We start from the raw sequence: 22,426 nt of genomic DNA, 5'->3' as shown, positions 1-22,426 counted from the left end.
GTGAAGAAAGACAGGAGCACATGGTTTAACATTTATTTATTTTCAATAACAAAACTTCAAAGATGTCATCATCACATTAATATGGTTGTAAATGATATAACCATCACCAGATCTTAACCACAACATCACAAAATATTCCACAGCAAGTAAAATTGTTATACATGAACAAACTAGGATACATTGGTGGAACTATTCTTGAGTTACATCGGATACAAACTTCAACCTAAAAAATAGAAAACCCCACACAAAATATGAAAATTATGAAAATGATCACTGTTATCTGGCACCTCAGAATCTGACGTGACAAGGAGACAAAATAAATGTTGTCTAAATTATTGAAATATTTAATTGCAAACATCCATAGTAATTCTGCACTACTTTACTCAAACTGAATTCTGGCTATATCAAACTGTAATTTCATTTATCTCCTCCTTCCTACATTTCCCAGTATGCCATTCAGTGAACTTAGAAAACATATTGTATATAGTGGAAGATGAAACAATACACACCAAAAACAAAGTGAGTAAATGAATTAAAAGCCTGTCACCAGTAAATAGGATGGTTTTAAGACTGAAATTAAACTTGTTAGTATCAAACATCACTTATGTGTCTTAACTAAGAGTTCAACAACTACAATAAAATATTCAACAGAAAATATTCCACACAAATGAGTCAGAGAAAAAAAGATGTTTGAAATGACTTATGATATAAAGTACAACTTGATAAATAAAAGATCCACACTTCAAGAGAAAAATAAAACACACAAGTCAAGGAATATTGTACAACAGATAGTTGTGACCAAACAATCTGATATATAAAATATCAATAGTTTAATATTTGCCCAAATCAACATGAGAGCACACTGTGCTCATCACTAAAAATGTTCCTGTGGTCAGAGGGAGGGTTGATAGGTTTGGCTCTTTCTTGTAGCTGTGACAGTGACATTTATAGAATAATGAAATTAACTTTCTAATCTATCGTCCTGTTAGACTGCTGCAACATCACCCCTTTATTACAGGCAGAGGAGGGAAGTAACGATGTACAAATACTTAGTTACTCTGCTTAAGTAGTTTACATAACAAGAAGAACACAAGGATAACTTTTTACTTTCACACTCTGAATATACATTTCATGGCCTGTACTTTCTCACTTTTACTTGAATAAATACATTGAATCTGTGCTTCTACTTTTAGTCTTTGTTTACACAAATGGGTCATAAAATACTAAATAGATTTATTGCAATAAGTCAATCATGACCAAACTTCATGTACCCACTAAATCATGACCTTCTTGATAGCTTGTTGAGTTTGTTATTTTGATAAATTTTTGAATTTATCAAATTATTTTGGTAAAAGAAAAAAATGATTGGCTTTAAAAATTGAAACAGATTAACGGATGAAAACTCATTTGATAATTTCAGATCAGCAAAATCTCGAGCTGACTCAATTTCAGGATCACTGGCTGAACAGAACTGAAAATAAGATTTTGAGCAAACATAAACAAACTCTTTTAGTAGAGAATAATAAGAAATTAAAAATAAGAAGAAGGGGAGGAATAATGGGCCTCAATCACCAATATCTTCAGATTTTTTTTCCTGTTTCTTTGTTGTTTGTTCATAAGAAAGGACCTAACTCAGATGAAAAATCTAACTCAGATTCATGAATGTGTTCTCAAACCATAAAATAGTTTGTATCTGTGTTCTTGTAATGATGAACGTCATTGTCTTCTGAGTAGTTCCCAGTTAGCATAGAGAAATGTCTATCCAATACCCATATAAGGGCATGAGACTGCAGAGCCTGTGCACACCTGGAAAAGTTGAGAGAAATCAAGAATTCCCAAATGAAAATCTAAATAATGGTCCTCTGTTTCTACTGATTACGTGTTTAAAAAGTGTACAAAAGGACATAAAAAGGACATATTTTAAATATTTTAAGTTCCCAGAAGGTTCACTTTGATGGTTCTATTTTTTATCACTTATTTACAGATGATCTAAAATGAAGAAAAGTCGATCATCAATTTTGCACAAACGTGAGATCTGAGTTTGTAGATTCTGTTGTCACATGAGAGAACATTCATGAACACTAAAATCTTTGTGAAAACTGTGTGAAGGGGGTTTGAGAAGGAATTTCTTCTAGAACGGTTGGTGAAGCCCACTGAGAACAAAAAACGCCACCTGGACCCCTAATTACAAGCAATCCTGCAGTACGCTGTGACTGACTTCAGTGAACACATGTAGAGCTTTGTCTCAAACTGTATGAATCCAGAGAACAGACCTAATGTAAGATTGATTCAGAGAAAAACACCAGGAAAACTTTTTAAAACTTGGAACAGATGAAATTAAACTTCTCAGCGTCATCCTTTTTGTACCACTTGTACTTTCCTCCTGTCTCCATGGCTCCAGACATGTTACAGTCATCATGTCTTCCCCCTGAGACCCAGTTCTTATAGGTGACCGTCTCGTCACTGACCCAGAACCAGAACTCCAGAGTGCAGGTGTAGCGCAGTCCCAGCCAGACGAAAGGAGTTGAGGAGTTCTTGGCTCTGTCTTGGACCCACCTCTGCTCCTTAAGGTTAGTGATGGAGACCAGGTCATTGTAGTTCTCTCTGCAGTAATCCAAGGCCTCGTCCCAGGTCTTCATTTCTTGGATCAGGATCACTTTATCTGTCATGGAAGAAATGACAGATAATGTTCCATCAATTAACTGGGAACACTGGGAAAACTGTCTCTGTGATTAACCAGAAAAGATGAACAAAAAACACCTCCTGAAATAAAAATACATAAACAATTTAAAAAAAGAACAAAGAATTATAAAGTCAAAATGTTGAGGATAAAGTTGAAATTTCAAGAATAAATCAAAATGTTGAGAATAAAGATTTAATATTGAGACTAAATTCAAAACGTTAAGAAAAACGCTGAAATGTCAAAAATAAATTTGAAATGTTGAGAAAAAAGTCAAAATGTCAAGAACACAGTAGAACTGTCGATATAAAGCTGAAAGAATAAAGAAAAGAAGAAAGTTGAAATGTGGAGAATATATTAGAAAAAATCAAAATGTTGAGATAAATTCAGAATGTTAAAATAAAGTGAAAATGTTTAGAACAAAGTCAAAATATCAAGAATAAAGTCGAAATGTTAAGAGACTGAAATGGAAAAGTCAGAATAAAATCTAAATATTCTAAGTTTAAAATTCAAGATGAAATTTCAAAAATAATGTCAGAATGAAAACAAATTCAACAAAAATGCATAAATGAGAACCCAAAAATATAAATGCTGTAAATTCAGCTGATCTTCTGCCTGATCCCAGTGCTGCTCCTACAGGAAAACACTTGAGACAGACTTTTGCAAAACTCACCATCATAGCAGAAGAAGGGTTTTTCTTCATCACAGTTATCAGGACTCCAGTTTCCTGGTCTTGGAAACACAGAAGCACATGTCTTGTAGTTTCCATCTTCAAACTTGTTGAAATTTCTGAAAGAGGAACTGCTGCTGTCTGACCACGTCCAGGTGTCTCTGAACAGGCCGATCCAGAACTGGCCTGTCTGTGGTCCCATGTCGTTTAACTGACTGACTCCACTGATCAGATCAGTGTGATTTTCTCTGCAGTACCTCTGAGCCTGTGACCAGGTCACATAGATTCTGATCACAGGGAATATTTTATTGGATTCTTTTGTTTCTGTGGAATAAACAGAGAAAATTTTTTAGTCTCATAAAATCCTATTTTCTCACTTAGAACAGTTGTGATGATAATGTGAAATAAATTAACATGATTCCACTGCAGTTTTAGATATTTACTTGATGAAAGTTTGTGTTATAATAAGGACAATCACATCATTTCTTGTAAAATAAAAGAAAAAGAAAATTATGAATTTTATCACCATAATTATAAATGTCATTGAAAAATTAAAAAGCAATGAAGTTTAATACTAGAGGACCTGTGACTTTTGGATTATGACACTTTTTAACCACATTGACCAAGATTTCAAGTTTTTACCTAATTCAGTATTTAAAGTCCACCTCCAGCCATGTTTTAAACAAGATAACATGCAAGAAGTAATAAATTGTGTCTGATACTTTTGTTTTTTGCAAAATAAATTCAAATACTTTGTTAAAATAACATATATAAAGCTCCACACCTTGACATAATTTAGTATTCAAGGATTCATGAATATGCAAATAGCCCCTTTGATTTATGACTGAATTATTATTTTTTTCTTGCTGACTGTAGTTTCAAAGCAAGAAATGCTCAGACATGATGTTTACTGTTTATTTTGCTATTATGTCTAGTAATTCATGAAAAACACCACATGAACATGTTAACAAGGTTAAAAACATGATTTTCACTGGAGGGGAGCGTTAAACAATGTTCACACAAAGATAATGTACTAAGACAAATTCTCACCGTTGTAGCAGATGAATCGATAAGGTCCATCACACCTTACATCGTGCCATTTGTGGTCACGCAGAACTGCGCAGTTCTCATTCGTCGTTTCACCATTTGGCTCACCTTCTTCCCATTCAGTCTCATTGAACTCCACCCCTGGCAGAGACCAGTGCCATGTTTTCGTTTGTCCTGGGATTGTGTGCAGCCCAATCCAGGCTTGACCATTTGTCTTTGTAGTGTCATGGAGTCTGTTCATGTCTGTCACGTCATACACTGTAGCCAGATCAGTGTGTTTTTGTCTGCAGTAGGTCTGGGCTTCAGTCCACTTCATGTTCTTTTTAATAAAGGTGTACTCATAGAGGTGACAAACGCAGAAGGAACACTCTCCTAAAAACAGAAAAGAAATATACTGTTTGTGTGCTGATAGCAATAATGTCATTATTCAGTCAAAATAGATCGAAACCAAGCCACACCTGTGCAGTGGTTTGAGTAATGCAGCTGTTTTTCGTGACACCAGATTAAACTGTGAGCAAAAGGACTGCTGTAAAGCTGGAAAGATGATCCACTTACCCATCAGGATGAGCAGAAACAGACCCCACTGCATTTTTGCTCTGTTGATGAAAGTGATATTTGAGTTTGCAGTGAACCAAACACAATTATTCTTGATTGTTTGTCTGTTTGTCCAGGTAAAAAAAAAAACACCTGCCACACTCCCTCCAATATGGAAAGTTTAAATAAGATAAATATAGGATGGTAATATGCAAACCATAGTCAAACCAGAACATGAATGTTACTTAGTTGAGTCAAATACAGATAAAATTGTACAATACAGCAACATTTTCTGTGCTGAAGCCTGTTTTTTCTGCTACAATCATATATATTGTTGTTTTAACTCTAATGCAGGATTTAAACAAGGTGAAAAGCAGGAACACTGGTTACCAGATGACCTAACACAAAGGATTGATTGCGGACAGGTAAAGATAATCAGAAATCAAAATGGCGGGAAAAAACAGATAGTGAAAGGTAGCAAAGACACAAACAAAGACACATAGAGGAAGACTCTTTCAAAATAAAACAGGAAATGACTAAACCACAAATCAGGACAGGTGAATCTGAGGTAATGAGGCAACAAAGTAACCAAATAAGGCAGGGCAAAACCAGGAACTCCCATGTTCTGCAACATAAAATTGCTGTTTTTGCCAGCTGCGTACTGTATTCCCAGATGCAAAAGCCGTCTGATGGTGAAATGATGATGAGTGTGAGTACAGCTGCTAACAAATCTACACCCCTTATATATTTTCAAGGACACGCCTTTCTGGAAATGATGTTCTCCTCCTGGCTGGTAAGAGCACCCTGTCACCGCCCCTATATGAGGGGCCGACCTACGGACTTTGGATTGGTTCAGCCATGGATTTTTTATTTTTTTTTAACTCTAATTGTTTGCATGTTGAGCAAAACTATGAGAAAGCTGTCTGCACAGAGACTGAATTGTGAGTGTAGCCATGGATAAGATCATAATACAGCTAAACTTCAAAAAGCCTCTTAGGAGGAACCTTGTTAATACATCTTTAAATTAAAGCCATTACAACTGTAAACTAAACGGAATATGAAAGGCAGATTAATGCAACAACAGAGTTCAGTTTTACAACATTAATTTTTCAATTTGATTTTAACATTCATTTATAAATGTCCTTATTAAATGCAAAATAAGGACATACAATTATTAATTAGCTCATTTATAATCCTTTTGTTATATTTATTACCTGTGCCATACATCATTTTAATTCTAATTATATGAGGTATAACACTTTACAATACAGCACACAAAAATGTTAGAGTAACTAAGGAACAAGTGAAGTCCGAATGAGTCAGAAATAAGTTGATAATTAATGAAATGTTAATGAGTAATTCCTGCCTAGCTGTGTTTGAGGGCTACATTCAATGTTAACCAAAATGTCGTCTTAGAAAATAAGCTTCACAGAGGTAATATTTTGTGAAGGAATATTTACATCAGTATATTGACATTAAAATATTCCACATCACTCCTACATTACTGGTATTATTCAACAGCATTTTTTTTTTCAATAAACCGCAAAATATTCTGCATCTTTCAAACAATATTGGTATTATTCAACTTTAAAGCCAGTTTAGCTCTCAGTCATTTGTGAAGCAATGCTGTTTAGCTCCTAGCTTATACTATATTTTGCATCATTCATCCCTGTCCCGTTTTTTTTTTTAAGTATTCATGTTCCTTCAAATACTTCTTTATACAGATTAAAGCCATAAATTAACCTAAGAGTCACCTTTTCAACAGACTTGAAAATATTCAACATCATTCATTCATTATGGGTATTATTCAACGTTTCGAGCCATCAATTCAGTTAAGCGTCAGTTTTTCAACAAACCTTTAAATATTCCACATCATTACTATTTTGTTGATATTGTTAAAGTTTTAATGCCAGCAGTGCAGTTTAGTGTGAGCTTTTCAGCATTCATACCCACAGTTTCTTCAAAAACTGTCATCTCTAGGTACTTTAAAATCTGACTCAATGTTTTTTTAATGATAGAGTCTTAACTTACATGTTCCGCTTCCTGCTCTCCTCAGCTTCACTCCGCTTCAACGTCTCTCCCTTTTGTGCTGGTGAAGAATACACAGCACAATATTAATCCTGTTTTCACACTGTGGTTTGCACGCTGACGTCAGAATTTTCATATGAAAATTTCAAGACCTCAGATCTCAGATCTTGGCCTCCAACCTTTACTGTCATTCCCAGGAAACAGTCTATCTTTGACTCAAATAAATCCACATCCTTTAGAATAGTTTTAATTTAATTTAATTTCAAAGAAGACAAACATCACAGTATTAAGCAGACAAAATATATGTGACTCAAAAGGCAGCCTGTGCAAATAATGGAGATTAATAAAGTTTGAAAGAATCTGGCCAGGATGAGTTAGGATTAGTGTCCTGCCATCACAGACTATGTGAACAGTCCTATCATTTTATAGTGAAATGGTCATGCAACTATAAAACAATGTACTGTAAAAGCAAAACATTAAGGCTGTGTTGCACCAACAAGGATTCATTTTTAAACCCAATTAAATCACCGCTCTTTGAAACTATTTTTTTTACTCGAAATCTTGATTAAATTTAATTCTATTTCACCAAAACTTTAAACTTCCTGGTTGAACTTTTAAAATGGCTGCATCGTTTAAAATAATCAGGCTAATCAAAGAATGTGAGGAGACAAAGTCTACCTAAATGAGTTTCATGATGCGTCCCTTCTTTCTTTTACTCCAGTTAAAAATTCAGCCGACTTGCGGTGATTGGCTGTGAGCAAAATCATATAAATATTTAATATGGAAGTATTTTTTTCTAGATCTGAGTATCAAAAGTATTGAATACAGGTATGATTTCTCTGGACAAGTTCCAATACTACTTGGTACTGAGCTATTTCAACTGATACCTTAAAGATATTGAGCTCCAGTACCCAGCCCTATTGCTGAGCCATCATGAGTAGGCTACTAACTAAACTAACTTTTCAGCTAGCCAGTAAACAATGTAACCTTTAACTTTTTAACTTGCTAGCAAACAAAGTAATCTTGTCTGGTAACAGTTTACTTTAAAGGGTGAGCATAAGGCTGTCATTATACTGTCATAACTATGTCATGACAGCTGTCATGAACATGAAGGAGTCATGTCATTCATGGCTAACTGAGCTAACTGAGCTAACATAAACTACAGATAAAAGCAGACAGCAGTTAGTCTACTTAACAACAAGTAGTGACATAATTAACTGAATGATAACCTTATGACAACAGTAATAAACTTTCATAAGGGGGTCCTTCATGTTCATGACAGGTGTTATGACATGGTTATGAGAGTGTAATGACTTCTCTTATGCACACCTTTCAAATTAATGACCACTTTTTTTTTTAAGATTATTTTTTGGGGGCTTTTAGCCTTTATTGTGAGGACAGCTGACGATATGATAGGAAAAGGGGTAGAGAGAGAGGGGGTGACACGTAGCAACTAGGCTACAGGCGGGAATCAAACCAGCAGCCGCTGCAGAGGACCGACAGCCTCAACACATGGTGCGTGCGCCCTACCAACTGAGCTATAGGGGTACCACGCCACTTTTTAGGTAGCTGGCAATCAGCATAATGTTTGGTTAACTTTGTAGCCTCCTGGCAGATGTTTTGGTAACTTTAGCTGGCTAGCAGCTAATAGTTTTCTCCCCTCTCTAATACTTCCTAGGTTTATTTTTTATATATCCATTTATTTTAATTTGAGTAAGGAAGCATCTCCAGATAGATTTAACTAATTTTTAATTGTGCAAAGGAGCTGTGTTTAATTTTAAATCTGCATTTACTCATTTTAAACCCAATTTTCTAAACTCTCACTATAACTAATCTTATATTAAGCTTAGCTTAGCTTTTGTTTGTGCAACGCAGTGTAACTCAAGTTGAAGTCCATTTATTTGTTAAAAATGAAAAATAGCATTTTTGAAGCAATGAATAAGTCATATTGGCTATACAGTACAAGTTTAATCCAAAAGTCATCAGTGACATCCAAAGTTGAAAATTTCTGAAATTCACAAATAATATTCCCCAAGAATAGGTACTCAGGCATGCATTCATTAGTACCATAGGCTCTGCTACCAGCAAGAACAATTATCAATGTAATATCACATTTAAATACTTGGCAAACTTATTCATTAACTATGTTACATGTCAATGTCGCATTTCTCCCAGTTATTTTGTAATAAATGCTGCAAACTTCAATTTGTAACCTTCATCTGGCACCAACTGCACACCCAACATTTCACATTTTACATTTATGTAGCATTTTCCTTTAGTTCCCTGGGTTTTAAAGGCGTTAAATACAGCTTTCAGACTCTTAAGATGCCAAACAACTATTTGCAATGTAAAGATAAGATGAAGTAATGCCTTCCTGAGCAGAGAACAATGTGAGTGAGAATGTCACTCACATTGTGGTTTTGTTGTTATTTATTCTTCTCTGTTTCTTAGAGACAGACGCATGTGCACGCATGCCAGTCCTACACAGTGGCCTCTTGGGTAAATGTTGTATATAGCACCTTTAATATACTGTCACAAAATACCCATCCCTCTAAGTCAAGATTCACTGGCAGTAGAAAGTGAGGACATTCTGCTGGTTTCCTCGTATCAGCACCGCGGGGCAGTGGAGGCCACAGGTCAGAGTGTCCAGCCAGGCCATGTACAGAGCACTGGGGCAGTCGCTGTGTGGAACAGGAAGGCTCCTGGAAAAAACACCACATTTACATGAACAAAACAGACAGCAACAAAGGGCTGTGGAATTTAAATTAGTCAAATAAGTTCATATTGTGGTTTGCACCGAATCAAAATGATCTACTATCTACCATCTCTGCCTTTTCTCTGAATCACACTGCCATTGTATTCAAAAAGCCAGGGTCTAATTTTATATTCCTGTGACGTGCAATTATTTCCATCTCCTAATGCTGACAGAGACACTTGTTAACACGTTTCACCAATATTATACCTATATTGCAAAGCCTAAGACAGAACTTGAAATAGACCACTCACAACTTTGACACTGGATCTTAAAAAACAAGGTGTACGAGGTTTAACCCATTAGTTTCAATGAATGGAAAGCTTTTTCCTGTCCCCTTGCACAAAGCCAGGTACATGAAGAAATTGTTTTCAGTGTTTATTGTGGAAGAACTTGACTGACCTGGTTTTGAAATGAGCTGTCTAACAATCACATATGGGTGTAATGCTCAGGTGTTCACATATTTTGTTCCTTTATCAGCATACTTCAGACCATGTGGTGCCATTTCACTGTTTTGGGCAATTTTATAGAGGCTGGTATCTAAAAGACATTGATCTCCACATACTGTTATTTATTAAATTCCTTTTAAAAACTACAAACCACAATTCGAAAAAAGTTGGGACCCCGTATAAAACATAAATAAAAACGGAATGCAATGATTTGCACGACACGATAATTAATGTTTACGCTGTTGAAATGTATTTTTTTTTGTAAATATGCATTCAATTCTAAATTTGACCCTGAAAATTCAGAGAAATCTAAGGAGCAAGCCCAAAAACCAACACTGAATGCCTGTGACCTTTGACCTCTCACGCAGTACTGCATTAAAAACCCACGTAATTGTACAAAGGATACTACATGGGCTCAGGAAGACTTTGTCGCTGTTTGTCGCTGCATCTACAAAAGCAAGTTAAGACTCTACCGAAGCAAAAGCCATACGTCAACAACATTCACGTACTTCTCTGAGCCTGAGCTCATCTGAGATGGACTGAAGCTAAAAGTGCATCATAGTGTTCTATAAAACATTTATTAAATGTTTATGTAGTGGCGTGGTGAGTAAATGAGAGTGGATTTCAGAAGAAGGGAAGATGTTCAAATAATACTTTTAAAACTGATAAGGTAAACTGTGAACTCACACAAGCACAAGAGCAGCGTGTTGTGAATTCCTCCGGATGATTTCATTCAGTCTCACTTTTCTCTCAGACTGTGAGGGGAGGAAATATAAGAAAGTACATGTCATACACAGTTTATTCTCAGTGAAGGGCATCAGGAGCAGCATGTTGTTTCACATGTTGGACATGAATGATGTATAATGATGTGTAATGGTACACATACACACACAAAATACACACCTTAAGTTTGAAGGCCTCAAACTCTTTGTCTGATATTTTCCACGGGGTGCTTTGTCTCAGCTCCTGAACTGAGACACCTTCCTGCTGTTCATCATATAGCCTGAAAGGGGCGACACTGTCCACAAACTTGCTCAGGCTGAGGCGCAGCAAGAACAAGAGAACAGGAGTCACCATGAGACACATAAAATCCACTGAAACCAGAAGAAATTACAGAAACCTAGTCTAGTTTTAATTTTAAATATTTAAAAAAATGGCAACTTCACTAAGTAAGTGAGTGACTGTTGGTCACTGATGATGGACACGCGTACTTTTTGGCTTGTGGACGCCTCTCACTGTCCGTCATGACTATAACATCATTGAAATCCAAACGAAACCTCTTCAGAAGAGCAATCATCCTACAAGAAACGACAATTAAAGATAAGCACATCAGTTTCCATGAACTGTCCTGCACACAGTTACGTACAGTACTGCAACAAATAAGTGTTCATGAACTGGAGTAAGAATTATTTATGTATTTTAAAAAATATTTCATTAATACATCTACCAGCACACGATCCAATCATGAATCAGTGCATGGAATTTAATATAAAACCATCTGGTTGTATAAATGCAGATCATTGCAAGTGCAAAATAAATGTCTGACTGGACGACTTATGTATTAAAACATTTCCACTGCTTTAAACATGAGATAAAGAGATTTCAAAATTTCAATAGGGAAAATAGATTTTATTAGTACTTGTAGCTATGCTTTCTTAGCAATTTCTTTAAATTTCTTCGATGTTTAATTGAAGCTTCCTAAGTCCAAACTCTTTTTGTTCTGTACTCTGATAAAAATTGAGCAAGACACATCTTAAATTAACTAATGTAACAACATGTTTGATAAAAACATCAAAACAAAACTTTTGATAGCAGTGTTAGCAATGTTGCATTAGGTAACTAACTAGCTAGTTACATCTAATAGCAAATGATAATACTATATCATATGACACTATCATTCACTTATAAGGTAAAACAGAAAACCTACTCGTTTCGGCCTTCCTCCATGTTTTGTTCGTCTCCCACGATGAAGACCCTGACCTTACTGCGGTGCCAGCGTTTTCTTCTGGTGAGCAGGTAAGGCACCAGCAGAGTCAGTCCTTCATTAGAAAGAAAAAGAAGAGAAATACTGCAGCAAAAAAATCTAAATGTGTATTTTTCTGCCTCTGTGTTCAGTCCACAGTGTCCCTCATGATTACTGATTATGATAACTACATAATAATCATCCCATCCACGTTCCCTTAGAGGTATTTTAATATTTTACACATATTAAGAACAAGTCAACATACAACATAGAATATCTTGCTTGTTTTGTCAGATCGAACCGCTCTCTGGGCTCACCTCCATCATCTGCTATCCAGTAGACATCAATGGTCTTCTTCCCCTGGTCGTTCTGAAACACGGTTTTGATCTGATCACTGTCGCCTTTATCAGAGATGTCGTCAGCTGTAACAGCAAGAGGGCAGGTGAGGGGCAATAACTCCAATTAGCAGGATAAACATTATGTAATATACAGTGGTGGAAGAAGTATTCAGATCATTTACTTAAGTAAAAAATAGCAATGTTAAAATAAAAGTCATTCATTTTAAATCTTACAGTACTTAAATAATAGTATAGAAGTATTAAAACTATAAGTACTCAGTATAGTGTATAGTATATTTTGGATCATAGAATAATTAGTAATGCATTAATATTGAAGAGTCCGTGCCTTTGCTGCAGGTAAAGACTAATTTTAACTATTTATTTACTGCTGGGTAGCTATATTCATAATAATACATCACAATTAATTGGGAGGGAGTGAGACAATCAACCACCTTTCACCTTGAAAGATCAGCCTTTAACGTTGAAAAGATCTCCATCTACGTTTATAAATGCTCACCTGATTCCCTCTCAGGAGACTGCTGGTCATCATTTTCAGCAGATTCATCAGGCTCAAAGCCCTGGTTCACTGGAGCACAGATGTTACGTCATTCATTTTTTTTTTTTTTTAGTTGATTAACAGAGAAATATGTCATGTTGTAGGTGAGCACACAACAGATTATGACATCTCAATGTCTAACCTTCAAAATCAAACTGGTCAGAGATATCCAGTCCGTCCATCATCCTCAGGATACACAAGCAGTAGTTGGAGTCAAAGGTATCACTAGAGAAAAGAAAAACAAGTGAGGAAGTTCATATGGGAGTTTTAAGGTGGAAATGGTGATACAAAATTAATAACGTTTATACTTATTACACCTATATCTACAGTCCAAACTGCATGTTAGTGTTTTTCTTTTCTTTTTGCCACATTGTCAACAGATTATTTCATTAAGGCTGCATTATACACTCACTCACCACTTTATTAGGTACATAGAACTAATGCAGTCTAAAACAACAGTCAATCAGCACCTCTCTAAATCAGTTTCAATAAAATCTGAACATTATAACCTTAATGAAGATCAGTTTGCAAGGCTAATGTTGCATGCATTATTGTTTTAGCCAGGTGTAACAACTGTAAATATGTGTATGTCTCTTAATAATAAATAATAATGTGTTACTGTCTCAAAACAATGACTTATTACCTCAAAATAATGCGTCGGTATCAGAAAATAGCATGTTATTATCTCAAAATAATGACTTATTCTCATAAAAATTGAATTGAAGCATATCACAGACTATTTATTAAGATAACATCATATATGTACTTAGTGTTAACAAATAAGGAAAAAAAAAACAACTAAATCATCCCTGACCCTATTAAAATGACTCTATTTGCCAGTGTGTCAGAGTTTGTTGAGATGACGTGCTCAGTTGGTTTGGTCTGAAATGCTTATGTTGTAGTGTACCATCTAGTGGCAGTGAATGTTGTAACCTTTAACAACACTTACTATATGGTGTTGATATAATCTTCGATGCTTTCAGGAGAACTTTCCCTCCAGTTTGCCTTGAAGCCGAGTACCAGAGTGTTGGGCTTCAGCTTGCCAAGACCGGAAGCCTTGAAAAATGTCAAATAAGTTTTAAGTTGATAAAACACAATTTGAAAACACAATTTAAGTGGAAACACTATATGAGTAATTGTAGGATGTCCAGCACCCAATAGATGATGTGTCCTGAGAAACAAATGACAAGAGATACAAATGGGGAAAAAATTATTTGTCCAAAATATAGAGTCCTCTGTGGGCATTGTGAAGTAAGATATGTCTTACCTGAAGCAGGTGTCGAGCTCCAACTCTGAGGCTGTCAGCAGTGAAAGGAGTATAAAAGGAGCGCACCTTCCTCTTGTTCATCCACTTCACCAACCAACCTGTGGCATCCTGAGGCCGAGTCTGCCTGTCCTGCTCCTAGGAAAATCAGACATCCGGTCATATTTTTACCTAACTTGAAGAAAAGCTACAGTAAGGATGTTGAGGATTGGCGAGTTTCTTTTGCAAACAAAACCGCTGAGACTGAATGACTGACTGTGATTATGTCTCCACAGATCATGAGGCTGATGTGTTTGGTGAAGCAGCCGACAAAGTCCACCAGGGCCGGTCGCTGGTTTGGTGGCCCAGTCAGGACGAGACATTGCGGTCTGAAAGAACATGTCAGAACACAGATGAGGGTCAGAGGTCATTGTAGAAATCAACAGCATCAACACTATTCTACTAGATCTAGAGATCAAATTCTAGTTTAAAAAAAATAGATAACACAAATACTATATATATATATATATATATATATATATATATATATATATATATATATATATATATATATATATGTATATATGCACCAGTGCTGTATTCAGTGTTAATGAAGGTGACATTGGCTCCGTTCACACTTGACATTAACATGCATCACTGCATAAGTCTTGATCGGCCATGTGAGATCAGATCTAGTAAAAGTTTACTAACCTCTCAATGGGCAAGCACATATATATATATTTTGAGAACTAATAATTCCTATTTTCTAAAATAACAAAATTTGATGATTTTTTTCAAAATGTAATCTTTAGTTTCCAATTTACACTCCATATCTGCTGAGATACGTTGCCTATTTAAGGCATAAATCCAACATTCTCCTGATTTTTAAAATAGTTTGTGTGCAAATTTTGTTTTATAAATTAAATAAATTAGCTACTTTCTTTTATGTTTTGCATAAAACCGGAAAAAAACCCTTAACAATAGTTACTCACATATGTTTTGAAAGCAGGAAACCAATTAAATATTTGAATAAACAACAAATTACCAACATTTAAAAACAAAACATCTGATTCCCGTTTTGTCCTACCAACTGCCCTTTACTAGCAATATCCTGTTGACAATGGAAGCTGAGCAAATTAGAAAAATATGAGCATTGCAAGCATTTTGACCAGTGACCATGCAAAAACATGCGCCAATGGTGCATTAATCAATAATACACATTCAAGAGTAAATCAAAAGGCAATTACTATTTCACAATTTTATATTATTGATTATCTGTAGAATATAGGCCTCAAAAGATAAGTATGTCTGTCAGTGATTATGTCTGTTTTAGATCCTTATCTGGACAATTTACAATTTGCATCATATTTTTAGTCACTCACCTAAAATTCTTGACATGGTCCTCGACACCAGACAGAGAGACGGAGTACGACAGAGCCATGTTGTACGTTCCTGCCTGGACTGACGAACCCCAGTTTACCTCTGTGGACGTCAAACAAACTTTACTTTAATCCAGGCCGTGTTAGTTTTAACAGAACACATGCACAGAATCATTTGTTCTGGACTTACTCGGCTTGTTATAGTTGACATATCCAAACAGGAAGAAGATGACGCAGAAGGTGGTGAGAGCGTCCTTCCAGGTAAACAGGAACATCAGCACCACAGAGATCACCGCTCCAAACAGAGCTGTCCATTTACTGTAGTAGTGAAATGATGGTCTCCAGCCTCAAGGGCAATGACAAATAATGAATTCTGTCATTTAGTTTAGGGCACTTGTGTGTCGTGTGGTTTAGTGTGGTTAAGTGTAGCGTGTGATCAGGTAACTCACCAGGGGAGTTGGTGATTGAAGCGTGAAAGCAGCTGAAGTTGATGAGGCTGTAGGAACATAGGAAGAAATTGGAGATCAAGGTTGCGATGGTGTTCAGTTTAGCTGTAATGACACAGAAGAGAGAAATCAATGCCTTACAAAACCAGACACAGGTAATCACAAACTTATGAAAACTGTTTTCTCTTTACTTGAATATTTAATCATTATAACAAGAACTAAAACACCTTTTGTGAAGAGGAAATTATATAACAAATATGTGAATTAATAATTCTAATGATAAAATGCTGACAGTATTAGATTTCACCTACCAATGAGAATGAAGGCCACAGCAATGATGTAGCAGAGTATATAGGCCCGGAGCGGCTCATCATTTTTCCCATAACCCTTTGCAAAGAATCCAATGTATGGGTATATATTGTCTCTGCAAAGACACTGGCAGATGAGACAGAAAAGATAAGCTGCATCCTATTAGACTTTACTTAAATGCTTCATATATATGCTGCTTTTATTTGGTAATTTTCTGTGTTTCTCTAATGTTGTCATCTCATTATTGTCATCAAATAGAAGAATTTAGATAGATGCAACAGGCAGCTTATCACCAGGGAAAAACTGTCAGTTCTTACCTGAAAGACTTTAGGAGCAGAGACCAGGAAACCAAGGGCAGATGACAAGCTGGCTGCAAAGACACCAGCAGTGATGAGGTAGTAGAAACCTGAAACTTGGCCCAGTACCTGGTCGGGACAGTCATCATAAAGAGTGCGTTATCGTCACATAACAGGTATGAATATTGGTTTATGAACACAGATCATAACCGCCAACATTTAAGAAAAACTGTCTCATTTTACTAACCTAAAAAGATGTCATATTTTTACACAGAAAGCCTTCTGAAATGATTGCTACCTTTGAACTGTTGGCCAGGCCATATTTACAAGACTGTGACTGGATGCAGTCTGTGAAGTTCCAGCCCAGGTTGCATCCCAAACCCACACAGCCGTCGGTGATGTTTCCAGTCAGAATGTCAGTCATATTACCAGAGGCGTCCCGCAGCACACATGACCCTGAAGAGGAATGAAGATGTAGATATGATAGTTATGATGTAATGCGATACCTCAGACTGCAGGTAGTGTTATAATATATATTATCATTGGATAACGCGAATGCAAATGCAAGCATGAATTGTTTTAGAAACACTTTCTGAAGAATCTGAAATTCAAGATAAGCTTGCCATGTAGAAAATAAATATTCTTTTCACCTTCTCTTCTCCCAAACCTAGCATCTCAAATAATCCCTACCGGTTCATAATTAAACCATGCAAATCAACACAAAATCCAAATTTTTAAATGGGTAGCTTACCAACAGTTACAGTAATAACTAGATAACTGAACGTGGTCCAGAAAATAGCCATGAGGGTGCCTTTGGGGATAGCAGTAGCAGGGTCCTGCACAAAGAAATAATGCACAAGTCAAGATTTAAGCAGTCCGTTTTGGTGACTGTGATGTAAGAAATATCTCTCTTCATACTTTGAGGTCTCCAGAGATGTTGGCTCCAGAAAGGATGCCAATGGCAGAGGGGAAGAAAATGGCAAACATCTGGAAAAAGTTGCCCTCAGGTCCTCTCCAGTCTGGTTTCAGGTTCGATAGTAAGATGTCACCTGATAACAGGGAGCGAAAAACATGCAAGCGTCCTTAAATAGTATTTAATATATACAGAAAATGACAAAACCAGTGGAATATTTCTGAAATTTGTTAAAATGTTGGCTTTGCAATATATCATATTTTGCTCAATTCAAAGACATCAGAGTCTTTTGACAATGGCAGTGATTTTACCTGTTTTGATTGGTTAGTTAGTTTGTGTTATTGTGTGACTTTGGTGTTTTGGGTTAGTCAAAACCTTTATTTGATTTGACACTTGAACTAAGACATTAATCTGTTCTGAGAAGCCTGAACTCACTGCGGTATCCAAAGATGCCATAGGCTTGTTTGTCTGGACTGGGAGGGATGACCGTTCCCACCAAGTAGTTGGAAAATGAGATCAAGAGAATGATGAAGAACAGAATCTGGGTCTGAAGGACGGAAACAAATGAAAGAGAAGGAAAAAAAGGAAAACATGTTGAAAACTAAGTGAGAGATAAAGGGATAAATGGGCCATAATCCAACAGTGTGAAGATGTGCTCACCTTGGACTCCCACTCCATTCCAGCCAATGAAATGAGCAGGAGTATAGTCACCGTGATCACACCCACAATACGGACATCATTAACTTCATCCACCATGACGATCCCAAACTCCTATATTAATAGAACAATTATTCCCATCATACACTAAAAAAACAAGCATAAAATGTATGTGTATAGTTTAAATTCTGGGTGAATATTAAAGTCAGGATTTTTTGCTTAACAATATATGTTATGATAGAACCAAGAGCTCCTTATCAAGAATCATGTCATGGGATATGTGAAAGAGACCATCCATTTTTAGAGCACTGAAGCGTAATAAATACCTGCAGCAGATCACGGACCACCTCTGCAAAGCCGACAGTGTTGAGGGCACAGGCCAGCGCGTTGGCGAAGGAAAAGACCACCCCGATCGGTCCGCCGATTTCAGGACCCAAAGAGCGGGAGATCATGAAATACGCCCCACCTGAAAATGATGATCAATCACAAAAAAAGTGGCACAGAGACATGGTTGTTATCATAGAATACTGACATTGGGCACAAAATATCACTAAACAATAACAGAAAAAATATTTTATACATTTGCATATTTATTTCCCTCTTCTTCAGTCTGACTGACTTGAAATACAAGTGTCCATTCTTAAAGGTAAGTTTAGAACATTTATAACATATAAATTATAAGTGCATTACAGTGTAAGACATAAAAACATTTTCATGCACTAGATAAATTCAGTACATGTGCTGTATCTCCAAGTGAAGGACTTTGAAGAGAGTTTAAGACACAGGAAAGGACTGACCTGAGGTTACCCTCCCGTTAGTGGCAATGGCAGAGATGGAGAGGGCAGTTACTGAGGTCACAACCACAGACATCAGGATGATAAGCCAGGTCAGCACTGAGGTGAGACAACAAGGGAAATCCATATAATTAGTTTCTAATCAGCACAGGGCACAAAGTTTGGTTGAATACAATCACAATATGTATCAATAAATTACCAGTGTGCATAATACTGACATGACAACCTCATAACCACCTTATGACATCTGTCATGAACATGAAGGAGTCTTTATGAATATTTATGACTGTATGATTGTCCTTAACTTTAGGATTTACCCTGCACCTAAGATTGAGATAAAGCTCTGCCAACAGGGTGAAGAGGAATGAAAGGGATAAATGTGATAACTCACAAATGCCTGCCTGAGACGTGATCAATGACAGGCGCAGAAACAGGATGACGCCCCAAATATTCAGCATGCAACGAACCTGTGACAAAGTCCAATAAAAACAATGTTTTTTTTAGTGTGATGCATGAATGTTTCGTGCATCAAGTTTTAAAACTTTTTAGAGATAAGCAGTGTATGAAACATTTATATACAGTGCGCTCAAACAAACACAAGCTCGGCTCACCATGACTCCGGTAAACCAGCCAAATCTGACAGGAGCTTTCTCTTGTGGAGTTTGTGACTCTTCATGCTCGCCGTCTGTCACGGGCAGAACTGCTGAGTCTGTGGTGATGTTTCCCCCCTCCACCTCCTGAGAAAAATACACGTTACACAAAGAGGGACAGACAGACAAACTGTGCTGTATAATCATGTAGCGATAACTTTAATTTGACAATGAAGTCAATGGAGATTCAGCAGATTCTTTGTCATTTATCAGCTTCATATGGTTAGAGGTGAATAAGTGATTGTAATCATATAAAGCATGTTATAATGACTTAATAGGTTAAGGTAGTTAAGGTATCGTCATACTTTATAACCACTGTTATGATGCATTGTAATGTCATTCTAAGTTACTCTAAGTGGTCACTAGGTGCTTTAAGTGGAGCAATAAAATTCTTATATTTGTAATGCTTTATAACAATAATCATAACACATTATAAAGCATGTTATGAACAAGTATCATCATACTTCATAACCACTGTTATAATGCATTACTTTGTGATTATAAGCTACTCCAAGTGGTCACTGGGTGCTTTAAGTGAAGTAATGAAATTCTCATATTCATAATTCTTTATAACAATAATCATGGCACATTATAAACATCATTATTACTGATGCAGTAAAACGTAAGACACTTTAATATTGTAGGTGGCTGCGTTAGGAGCTGATTTTTTTTTCTGCTTCTTCTTCTTCTTTTTACTGTTTTGTGGTTTGACTGCATTGTTTTTACAAACTCATTGTATGTTTTTTAAATCTTCACATGTAACTAGTACCTACAGGATCTTTATAATTGCAGTGAAGAAAAAGTACAATATTTTCCCCTGAAATTTAGTTGGGTAGAAGTATAATGTAGTGTGAAATTAAAAACTTAAAAACTTACTTCAGATGCTCTGCGGAGAGCCTCCAGAGAAGGCCGGCTCCTCGTCTTTTGGCACGGCTGTGTGCTGACATAATGTTCCAGCTGTGGCACCAGGTCTAACGTGCTGTAGAAGGAAGATCTCCTCAGCTCCATCCTCGAGCCCTGGCACTCCGATGCACTGTTCCACAGGAGGTGCAAACAAATGTGTTATCTTAAACAGCAAGTGTTGAAGGTGCAGCTCCTTTAATGGCCACTAGATGTTGCTGTATGCTGAAAAATCTACCAGAGTGACACAACAGAAAAAACTTTTCTCTTGATGTGTCATCAAATTTGACCAAATTGTTGTCAAAAGATTTACCGGTTTTGACAAAGTGGGCCCAAACTTTAGGAAAAACTTTTTAAAAATCTGATTTGAAAATGGACGCCTGAAGTTACCAACACAAACCTTGAATCCACATCCGAGACGACGATGGTTGGAGGAATTTGGAGGTTACCATCTTGTTGGTTATTGCTGGCGTCAAAACGGTGTGGAGAGTACTTGGGAGATCCCTCCTCATTGGCTGAGAAGCGGACATGAGGGAGAACACCTGAGACCAACCCATCACGCTTGGATGCGGATTGCCCCATCAGCACGTCTTATTAGTTCCTGTGCAACAGTGTGAGAGAAAACAGGGCTGATTATGTTTGTTTTGAAACACCTTTGACATTTGTAAGAGAGCTTTATTATAGTTATAGTTATAAATTATAGTCGCCGGTCCTGAGAGAAGGGAATAAAATGTATTCATTTAATTACATTGACCCTCCAACTGTGACCATGTGTGCAACTAATCAGATTATTGGTCTGTGGACTCAGAAGTTAGAAGTGTCGGTTGGTTTCTTGGCAATGAAAAGTATCTGTCTTTTTTATTATGTTCTTCTTTTATTCTGTTCTTCTTAAACTGGATTCATGCTTGCTGTAGTGCGCCCCTGCGTGCAACAAAACTTGCATCATTTCCTGTGTCGCAGCACTTTATTGTGCACGCCTCTCATTTCAACACTGAGGAAGACTGGGCAAGCAGGATTACTAAAGCACTTTTAAGGTATCTAAACAAAAAAAAATCCAGACTCTTGAAGCCTTTATCATCACATCAGAAATGCAATTATAATGCCTTTATACCCACAGCAACATTGTCCCTTTATTTTACCAGATGTACAGATTAACTTTGATTTTCTATGGTTATCTTATTTAGCTATGAAACACAAAAATGATGACTACATCTTTTCATTTCATTGCAGCACGGTGGCGCGTTGGTTAGCACTGCTGCCTCACAGCAAGAAGGTCCTGAGTTTGAATCCCCTGGCGGACTGGGGAGTTTGTGGCTGGGGCCTTTCTGTGCAGAGTTTGCATGTTCTCCTTGTGTCTGCGTGGGTTCTCCCCAGGGACCCACAGTCCAAAGACATGCAGCATAATAGGTTAAATGGTGTCTCTAAATTGTCCATAGGTGTGAGAGTGAGTGGTTGTCTGTCTCTATGTGTCAGCCCTGTGATGAACTGGTGACTTGTCCAGAGTGAACCCCGCCTCTCACCAAACGTCAGCTGGGATAGGCTCAGACTCATCAAGGATGAGCCATTACGGACAATGAATGAATGAATGAATGAATGAATGAATGAATGAATGAATGAATGAAAAACACCGGGGTTCAGTTACCAGACTTCTCAAGGGAATAAAACAGACAGCTGTTCTTTTTGTTTTTAATTGACATGTGTGCAAACAGTACACCTTAACTAGATAGGTTTGGAAACAGTTATTATTTATACATTCAGCTATATGTTATATCATTTGGAGTGATGTCTGTGTCCACCCGATGACTGTCTTTACCGGCTCCTC

At 36.7% G+C, this 22,426-nt stretch overlaps 2 protein-coding genes across 2 annotated transcripts; both read right to left on the bottom strand.

Moving 5' to 3' along the window:
- Window positions 1-1,478: 1,478 nt before the first annotated feature.
- LOC146305888 (C-type mannose receptor 2-like) lies at window positions 1,479-4,986 on the bottom strand. The gene is made up of 4 exons (XM_084712446.1): window positions 4,953-4,986; window positions 4,401-4,769; window positions 3,354-3,674; window positions 1,479-2,662 (listed from the first exon to the last, which is right to left on the bottom strand). Exons 1-4 carry the CDS (start codon window positions 4,984-4,986, stop codon window positions 2,316-2,318), a joined length of 1,071 nt encoding a protein of 356 aa, XP_084568572.1. The 3' UTR covers window positions 1,479-2,315.
- A 4,450-nt stretch (window positions 4,987-9,436) lies between these two features.
- Window positions 9,437-21,199, bottom strand: slc12a10.1 (solute carrier family 12 member 10, tandem duplicate 1). The gene is made up of 27 exons (XM_084712421.1): window positions 21,005-21,199; window positions 20,581-20,737; window positions 19,666-19,791; window positions 19,446-19,521; window positions 19,058-19,153; window positions 18,587-18,726; window positions 18,264-18,374; window positions 18,039-18,150; window positions 17,609-17,739; window positions 17,442-17,526; window positions 16,989-17,146; window positions 16,712-16,819; window positions 16,397-16,520; window positions 16,089-16,190; window positions 15,830-15,985; window positions 15,643-15,742; window positions 14,538-14,649; window positions 14,285-14,419; window positions 13,967-14,073; window positions 13,160-13,242; window positions 12,979-13,047; window positions 12,441-12,545; window positions 12,088-12,199; window positions 11,372-11,458; window positions 11,064-11,199; window positions 10,848-10,915; window positions 9,437-9,661 (listed from the first exon to the last, which is right to left on the bottom strand). The coding sequence occupies exons 1-27, from the start codon at window positions 21,184-21,186 to the stop codon at window positions 9,523-9,525; spliced, it is 3,117 nt and encodes a 1,038-aa protein (XP_084568547.1). The 5' UTR covers window positions 21,187-21,199; the 3' UTR covers window positions 9,437-9,522.
- Between the last annotated feature and the right edge of the window lie 1,227 nt (window positions 21,200-22,426).

The sequence above is a fragment of the Lutjanus erythropterus genome, chromosome 23 (assembly GCF_056507025.1).
Source record: "Lutjanus erythropterus isolate fLutEry1 chromosome 23, fLutEry1.hap2, whole genome shotgun sequence".
Taxonomy (NCBI): domain Eukaryota; kingdom Metazoa; phylum Chordata; class Actinopteri; order Lutjaniformes; family Lutjanidae; genus Lutjanus; species Lutjanus erythropterus.
This window is presented reverse-complemented; position numbering and strand designations above follow the sequence as displayed.

What these genes read in the sequence shown, in the direction of transcription:
- LOC146305888 (XM_084712446.1), bottom strand. Translation starts at nt 4,986, where the DNA reads ATGCAGTGGGGTCTGTTTCTGCTCATCCTGATGG. An exon ending in TCGATTCATCTGCTACAACG is followed by an intron (nt 3,675 to 4,400) that starts GTGAGAATTTGT and finishes TTTATTCCACAG; the next exon opens with AAACAAAAGAATCCAATAAA. An exon ending in ACCCTTCTTCTGCTATGATG is followed by an intron (nt 2,663 to 3,353) that starts GTGAGTTTTGCA and finishes CTTCCATGACAG; the next exon opens with ATAAAGTGATCCTGATCCAA.
- slc12a10.1 (XM_084712421.1), bottom strand. Translation starts at nt 21,186, where the DNA reads ATGGGGCAATCCGCATCCAAGCGTGATGGGTTGGTCTCAGGTGTTCTC. An exon ending in ACATCTCTGGAGACCTCAAA is followed by an intron (nt 17,527 to 17,608) that starts GTATGAAGAGAG and finishes TTCTTTGTGCAG; the next exon opens with GACCCTGCTACTGCTATCCC. An exon ending in AGTTATTACTGTAACTGTTG is followed by an intron (nt 17,147 to 17,441) that starts GTAAGCTACCCA and finishes ATTCCTCTTCAG; the next exon opens with GGTCATGTGTGCTGCGGGAC.